The following is a 9,202-nucleotide window of genomic DNA, read 5'->3' on the forward strand; positions in this document are numbered from 1 at the left end:
GTATAGTTCTGGAATACGACTCTGAGAGTCGTATTCTAGAACTGTACTCAATGATTTTCAGTGCTCACTGCAATACTCAAGTCAGGATTGCACTGGAAACACAAGTACTGTAAATACGACCCTAATGGCAGGGACTTGAGTATGATTTCGAGTGCTTTAAACCATACTCAAATCCTGACTTGAGCATTGAGTAGAGTTCTAGAACACGACTCTTAGACCCTGAATGCAATAACACTCCGGAGGTTGAATTCTGCGCATCAAAGAAGCTTTTCTCTTTCGCATTGAATGAAATATTTATATAAAATGAAAACGTTGTAAATTGCAATAATAGTTATTATTGATCTTTCAACGATATGCCAACTGGGAAATTTTAATTATATTAACAGTCTGGTATTTGTTACGTCTTTGTTAGAAAACAACTAAGTCAGAAACTATGACCAATCACTAATGCCCAAGTCACTGCTTGGTACGTCTCAGGACGAACTCTTTCACACTGCTATAAAACGATTATTTGGCCTCAGTCTATAAGATATACAGATAAAAGACATAATTATTAAAAGCAGGCTTTATCTAATCACATGTTGTCAAACAAAATTATCCGAAATGATACGTACTCGCACTTTAGTGTTGCAAAGAATGTAAATGTATGCTGAATTATCGCTGCCCCGGTTAACGGTATCTGTTAAAGATAACAGTAAATTCTACTGTCAGAAAACAACATCTTTTTTAAGACAATAACAACACACAACCACACCAATTTACTGGTCTGAAAGTAAGTAATTTCCTGTATTAGAAGTCTACACTATACATTCTACACTATGTTGTCGATGTTTTGTAAAAAATTAATTCGCAAAATTTTTCAGGGGACATGGTTTACTTTTTCACGATTGTTATAATATATATATAATTTACGTAATAGATAACAATTATATGAAAGTTGTAATGAACCACAATAAATAAAATTATAAAAATCCACAGTTTTTCTCCTACACTTCGAATAAGACTCTCTCTACACACAAAGTTACTGAGAGTTGAAATAAAGGAATCATGGAATAAACACAGTAATGTAAATCTGGAGTAGGCATTCCCTTGTAGCCATAGTTAGGTTCCATAGTACTTAAACGCGCGTCAAAGCTCTCATTGGTGTTAACAGGATTTCTAACTTAAAGCCATTAGCCGGAACATATAGCTGATGTCAAACACCGTCGCGTAAACAAGTCTGCAGTCTGCGAGCATGTCATTGATAAACCTACACATTCAATGAAGTTTGACAAACTCCAGGTCCTTGCAAAAGAAGTCCGTTATCTACCCACAACGCTGCGAGAGGCAATTGAAATTTAAAAAACATCCTAATCTCAACAGGGAAGATGTTTGCTCCGCACCACCAATTTGGGATCCAGTATCGCCTCTAAAGAAAAATCCCAAACGGACATACATAATACTGAGTACTAATTGTATGTTTTAATTTATTCTAATCTCCATTATTAATTAATGATAAATTTAATATAATCAAAATGTTATTATTATGCTAAATTTATTGTTGAAATAAAATAATTCATAAAACATCATGTAGCCTAAATTGGAATGTTCCTTTGTAAAATTAAAAATAAGGTATTTAATTAATAACTTTTGTAGTTATAGTGAAAAAATAGGGTGGTTTGCATTAATATTAGACATAACTGGTAGTGATTGAGTGAAAGAGACTCAGTCTTTTAAGGCCTTTTAAAAAACCTAGACTAATTTTTAACGCGTCAAGACTACTCTAGTCTTTTAACCCTAGGAAGCTTAAAAGACTTATAGGACTAAAACGACTAAAACGACTGGCGCCTCAAAGCCTCGAGAGTCGCGAGCCGTATGGCGTGATTTTTTTTCTATCAACAAGGTATCTATTTTACGATTTTTATTATAAATAAATAAAAGTGACTACTTACTACATACTACTTACGTCATTTTTATGTATAAACTTCGGGTTTAATAAGATATAAAATAGGTATATAAGTCCTTTGCAAAAAACTCGAGTCGTTTAAGTCTTTCAAGTGATTCAAGTCGTTTAAGTCTTTTGAGTCTTTTAGTATAACGACTGAGTCTTATTAATAAAAACTCGTCTAGTAGTAGTAGTCTTAGAATAATAACGCATAGAAACCTAGCCCGCACACGCTAAGTGAGGCAAGTTAGAGGGTTCCAAACGCGTCCCAGGAGCGCGCGGGCTGTTAGTGCTCAAGGTCATATTGCACCGCGAACAGCTCCAAAATTTTTTGCTAAAAATGACGAAATGTGCGGTAAATGGGTGTAAAAATACAACAGACAAACAAAATAGACACTAACATCGCATTCCACAAGTAAGTAATGCGTTTCAACTCATATTTATATGTAAATATTCACTAAAACAGAAAAATAATTTCGCGGCAACAAGATACGAAAGTGTTGCAAAGTAACGAATTTTTTTTCTCCCCATTTTGCTATTCTGTATCAAAATAATTATATTACGTAAATTTTAGTGGTGCCTGTAATTTAGATTTATTTGCGCATCTTGAACTAATATTTACTTTAATAAACATTAAATGTTTTCGTTAACTCCTGTAAGTGATTGGGACACTTAATTATTTTATAATACTTTTAACGGCTCTGCGTTCATGCTTTATTGAATAATTATTTATTTTAATTTAATTTGAATTGGAGCACATATTGCAACAAATTTACAGTACTTATATATTTGTTTCTACTATAGTGTTGGCACCACCAGTACAACTTTGATAGCTTATTATATGTCTTTCTTTTCGTAACTCAAGCGAAATATTTTATATTAAAATATTTTATTTTCTTAAAAGGGGAGCATTCTTAAGCGATTTTTTAATCTATTTTAACAGTTATTTTCTTTAAAATTTGCTTATGGCATTTTCGGTTTTAGGTTTCGAATATAGCACTTATTTCTAAATCCAAGATGCGGGCGCGATTTTTCGAATAATGGCAAGTTGGGTATCGTTTTCGAGATGTTTGGGAATGTTCAATACAAATATGGCACTCATTTCTAAATCCAAGATGGCAAACACGACAGTTCAAACAAAAGCAATATTCGTAATGAGCACCCCCAAATACCTCGAAAACGATACCCAACTTGCCATTATTTGAAAAATCGTGCCCGCCATCTTGGATTTACAAATAGTGCAATATTCACATTGAGCATCCCCAAATACCTCGAAAATGATACCCACATAGCATTTTTTTGAAAAAATCGTGCCCGCCATCTTGGATTTGGAAATGAGTGCCACATTCGTAATGAGCACCCCCAAGTACCTCGAAAATGATACCCATATTGCATTTATTTGAAAACTCGTGTCCGCCATCTTGGATTTAGAAATGAGTGTCATATTCGTAATGAGCATCCCCAAATACCTCGAAAATGATACCCATATTGCATTTTTTTGAAAAAATCGTGCCCGCCATCTTGGATTTAGAAATGAGTGCCATATTCGTAATGAGCATCCCCAAATACCTCGAAAAGGATACCCATATAGCATATTTTGAAAAATCGTGTCCGCCATCTTGGATTTACTAATAAGTGCTATATTCGTTTTTCATCGACAAAACCGAGCACATCTGTAGGCACCTGATCGACAATGTCGGGCAAATCTGTAGGCACCTTTAACTTAATGATGAGTTAAGCAAGATACAATTTCCCCACTTTTGAGGGAAATGTTATTCCATGGCATCATTATTTGTATATTTGTGTGCGTGCCGACGAGCGTAGTTACAAGTTGCTTACGCCTACATGAATTTGGTTTTTGCCTCACTTGTGACAGTTCGTTTGATATGAAACTATCATTCTATGCGTTATTATTCTAAGGTAGTAGTCTTAATTTTAGAGTCGAGTCCTGTAAAATTGAGTCGAGTCGTTATAAAACGCCTTAAAAGACTGAGTCTCTTCATCACTAATAACTGGTTGATGACTGTACCACCTCAGTCAACCGCGACCAAGGGACTTGTAAAGGGCCCGAAACGTTGGTTTGTTTGAAAAAACAAACATATGCGATTTAAAATTGGAAAAATAGTTTCATTTCCTACAAATAGTACAAATTGACTGTTTGAAGTATTCTTCAAAACACATCTTATTAGATGTGGTTTGAGGTGACGAGTGGCAGCTGCGTAGGGACACTCGTATCATCAACAGCCACCGGCATACTTATACTTCATCAGCAACATCAGCATTAACATCAGTACTGACAATAGCTTTATCAGTTTTGACGTTAGTAATTCTAAACGTTACCACATTCAAATATTTCTGTATTTTTAGTATTTGATACAAGCTTACGTTTAGAAGTGTTTGGCGTTTGGCGACAACGACTTTGGCACTAAAGCCGCTTGATACCATTCCACTCGTTTGTTTATTACAAATAGTAAATTCTATAGGTAAGAGGATGATAATAAGAAAAAGTAACTCGGCAACATTTATATAAATTGGCGACATAACGTCGCCTTACTTTCTCAAACTAGTACCTATCTTAAAGCACAACGTTACCGATATACAAAAAATGGATTGTATATACAAATTTTGCAGGCAGATGTCACATCATATTTTCATTTATTCTTAAAATAAAGCATCCAAATTAACGCCCTTGATAAGAAATTTAAAATAAATAGAAAGTTTTGCCATCTCCTGAATAATAACTCTTTTTAGGATAGGAGTTCAAGAAACTAAGGCATCGGTAATATATAAAAAAAATCATACCCAACGACGTAACAGCTGATCCAAATTCGATTGCAAAAAAGATTAACATCACGATATAGTGAGATAAAATTCAAAGAACTTACAATAAACAATATAAATGCAACTTACCCAAAACATCGAAACACACAGCGTCTCCAATGCAATTCGCAACGTTAAACGCTATCGTTCCCACACACATCAAAACGACGAAAGACCAAAACGCGGCTGTCATGTAAAAACTATCGCCTCCACTTTGCTCCAAAACCTTCGTGTCATTTGTCCGTTTTTCTTCTTTGGCATCGTTTTTTAACTGGTTTGTCACATCTTTTGAGTCAATACCGCGTTTTAATCTAGTGTTATTCAAATAATTAGTTACATTCAAACCGTCATCTTCAAAACATAGTAAATTACAACTCTGTTTAGGAATACATATTATCTCTCCCTCTCTTGTATCATCAAAATCCATATGCAAGAACGAGCAAGTTGTGTTGTCAACATTGTCTACATATATTGTGTTTACATATGTATCATTTGATAGATAAACTTCAAATGAAGTCTCATTGGTGCATGACCAGTGGCATTTATACTTTTCCAATTCGGAATTTGAAATATCATAGCTGGGATTTGTTTGAATACCAGAAGTGGGATTTCTCTTAATGTATACAGTATCGTTGAGTCGGTATACGTATTCTAAATATCCAGGGTTCGGTTCTGGTGGCTCTTCTGGCATTGGAATAAACCATAACCCACAATAGGAGCCTGTCATTACTGTAATTAATAACATGAACACTAGCTTTCTGTGATTCTGGAAGTAAAAAGAAAAACATTTATGAGTGGATTTACTTTTATAAATATTGCATTAGATTTTTACACATTTTAAAAATCAACAAAAAGCAAGCAATCCTGAGTTGCAAATTTTAATTATCGTTTTGCTCAAGTATATACTTATGTGATTATTTATATTTTTGATGTTTTTTAAACCATTACAGGCTATGGTAGAACGCAAACCAGGGCTATGTAGATACTCCATAGTTCTTTGTAGCTAGGAGTAAGTTACAGTCCCATTTAACATGTTTGTTTTATTATTAATTTGTAAAATAATTTTGATTATAAAAATCGATGACTAAATTTGCATTGTGCAAAACTAACATATATTGTTTATTACTGATTTTTGTTGAAGCAAACAAGGTCTTGGTTAATACTCGTATTATATTATTAAAGTAATATAGCATCAAAAAAGGAATAATTTAACTAATTAAAATACTAACTAGAAATATTATTGTGTTTATGATACTTTACATCACACTGTTATTAATATATATCCTTAAAATAAAAAGACGGCAGAACTAAGAGTGGGCTCTTACGTCAATGACAGACGTTTCAATCGTTTCAACCAGCAGTGATAGTTCATTTATTACCATGACTGTACAGACCGATGCTGCAACGACACTCTCACGAACAACAAGAGAATCAAATGTAGTTATGATACTATAATACACAGTACACTGCATCTTTACCTCGGTTCGAGGTTGCTTCCCTCCATTGAGTATATAACCAGAAATAGAGACGAATTGTCATATAATTTGTTTGAAAACTATTTTGCCACAACAATTCTGTGACAACTGCGCTCCGATTGGCCAGCCCGAATTCGAAACAATTGACGACTTGACGGGTGTCGTCAATTGTTTCACTTCAAATCGACCAGCTTAATTTGAGCTTTGCTGTAATGGACGAAAATTCCAAAATTACATATTTAATATTCAATTAGCGATGAAATGTGATTCCGTTTGTTTTGTAAATAGATGTTTTGCTGTTTTTCGCACACCATCGAATGGAACAGCCCCCATTGTTAGAGATATTATTTATCTTTATTACAATAAATACAGAATATTTTTGGAACATATGGAGACATCCACACAGGTCAGTTGTTGACGCTGTACTATTTCAGTTTTCTAATTTGTGATTTCAGCGCAAACGAGAGCTGATGTTTAAAAGTGATATAAGGCTCATTTACCTGATGAGTAGCCAGGGATGGATGGCCTTTATTTCGTCTCTATTTCTGGTTATATACTCGATGCCTCCTATAGAAGTTTTGATTCGTTATAGACACATCAAAAATCAACGAGCCACATGGCGTATACTTACTGGCCAATAGTCAACAAGATATCCAAACAACGGCTTAGCTAGAGCCCAGAATAGCGGCAGGACCGCGGTCACGAGCCCCATCACGCCCGGCGATATGCCCAGTTGACGGCCAAACACGTTCAACTGGGGTAATATTGGACCGAGAGCTGAAAAGAGACAAACATGATTCTTTATAGCAATATACAAAGTCACCAACTTAAGCTACGTGTATATGGCGGAGTTAGTGCGTCTTATCATCACCATCATATACTGTTATTATGACTACTAGTTTTTGTCATTACCGTCCATCAGTAGCACCTAATTCCTTCACCACTGTACAGTTTATTTTAGCTGGCATGAATGACGGAGTTGGGTATTCAATACTATTTTCTTTCTAATGTTAATTAGGAGGCAAACGTGCAGACAAGCCAATTGATCGCCACCCATTGACATTTTCATAAAAAAGGGTGGTATGTGGCATTAATATGATGTCCGGCTCAGTGTTGCATTTAAAACACTGTTTCTACTAGTGATTCAACGGAAGTGTGATAACGGAAACAGATGTCAAAAGTAAGTCTTAGTGGAAACGGAAGCAAAAGTGTAAATTCTAGATGTCAACGAAATAGTTCCAAATAGTTTAGAACTATTTTGGTATTATAATTGCATTTTTTTACAATTATGTAGCCAAACTTGGAAAGGAACTTTAATCAAAATTTCGATTGAAGTTTCGAATGGAAGTGAATTTTTGTAACGATAACCATAGCACTTTAAAGTCAATTGTGTAAGGTACAAATTAGATATGAGTCAAAATCTTGCGCGGAAAGCGCGAATATTCCGCGGAAGATATTGGCTTACATTGAGCCTTAGAGGTGGAATATTTTGTTCAAATTTAAATGGGACAAATAATGTGGTACCTTCTTTCTAACAAAAAAAAAAGAATCATCAAAGTCGGCTCACAAAGAGTAACGTACACACAAAAAAATACCATCGAATTGATAACCACCTCCTTTTTTGAAGTCGATTAAAAAATCGGACACAAGATTAGTATTTATGCTCTGGCCACACAGAGGTGGGCCTCGGAAGCGTTTTGGGCGCAGGAATTTTTGTAATGTACCAATTCTTATGAACCCTGCCATACTGAAACGCGCGGTAATCGCGCGTTTGCCGCGCGTCTGCCGCGCGTTTCAGTATGGCAAGCTTCGTATGAACTCGTACATTACAAAAATTGCCGCGCCCGGACCGCTTCCGCGGCCGCCTCCGTGTGGCCTGAGCATTAGTTTGAGCCGAAAAGCAGAAAATAAAAATGCAACTGGCAGCTTTTTTCGCAATACACGTTTAACCGGCCTGTAATGAACCCCGACTTAACTGTTCCTTCAGTGCCAAATGTCAAGGCCCATTCAATTGAATATCCCTTCCCTCCGTGCAATTGTATCAATATCAATTTATTTCTCCGATACGACAAACCTGGATCGTATATATATGTAAATGGAGGTTGTATTGACCGCAAATTTAAATTTGTATGTTAGATATAATAACAAACATCTATTTACGTGTGGATTTCGTATCTGCAGCGTATACTTTTGATCAACAAATGTATGAGGATTGAATATTGTAGAACGGCAAACATAAGTTTGCGGAAATTATCATAACGTTATCGAGCATTATGATTGTCGCCGAATCGTTCGTATTACAATTACAAGGCATTCTGTGCGTGAGCATCCTCAGTATTAGTGTCTTTAGAAAGAAAGTAGGTACACTCAGCAGCAAGTAAAGATTTTAGTAATAGTAGAGCTGGTGAAATTACCAGGTGACGGGCGCAGTGGCAGTGCCCCTAAGATCTTTGCTATTTAAAGCTCTGAGTGGCACTGCAACTGTTATGGACAGGCGTGTCGCTTACCACCAGGCGCACGAGTTGTTCATCCCGTCACTTGGTATTATATAAAAAAAAGCTTGCTGTGAAAGAGTTCGCCTGATGAATACTGTCACCGTACCTATTTCTGATGTCAAGCAGTAATGTGAACATTTAATTACTGCGTTCCGGTTCTGCAGGGTATGGGTGCTGGTGAAACTACAGGCACTTGGGACTTGTCAATCATATGCCTGGAGAACAAATCGCAAAACGTTATGTACGTGTGCAGCTCGCGAGCCTTTCCCAAAGGCGCATTCGCCAAATCTGGTCGCACCCTAACAAAAAATATACAGTCGAATTGAGAACTTCCTCCTTTCTTTAAGTTAGTTAAAAATGTCAAAAATTCGATAATGAAAGCCCAGGTTGTGACCTGGATGAAAATAACAAACATCGCGCCTAGCAGCGAACTAAAGCGCATCGAGCGCGTCACAACTTCCCCGCACACCGCACCGAGCGAGTTCCCG

The 9,202-nt window shown here is 36.0% G+C and overlaps 1 protein-coding gene across 1 annotated transcript; it reads right to left on the reverse strand.

Annotated features, from left to right (window-relative positions):
- Positions 1-4,834: 4,834 nt before the first annotated feature.
- On the reverse strand, positions 4,835-7,018 carry LOC113238733 (the record flags this gene model as incomplete). The annotated part of the gene is made up of 2 exons (XM_026475571.1): positions 6,851-7,018; positions 4,835-5,510 (listed from the first exon to the last, which is right to left on the reverse strand). Coding segments are annotated over exons 1-2 (757 nt in total), but the record flags the coding sequence as incomplete, so codon positions are not given.
- Between the last annotated feature and the right edge of the window lie 2,184 nt (positions 7,019-9,202).

This window comes from Hyposmocoma kahamanoa, unplaced genomic scaffold (assembly GCF_003589595.1).
Source record: "Hyposmocoma kahamanoa isolate Upper Pololo Valley unplaced genomic scaffold, ASM358959v1 97920, whole genome shotgun sequence".
Lineage (NCBI taxonomy): Eukaryota > Metazoa > Arthropoda > Insecta > Lepidoptera > Cosmopterigidae > Hyposmocoma > Hyposmocoma kahamanoa.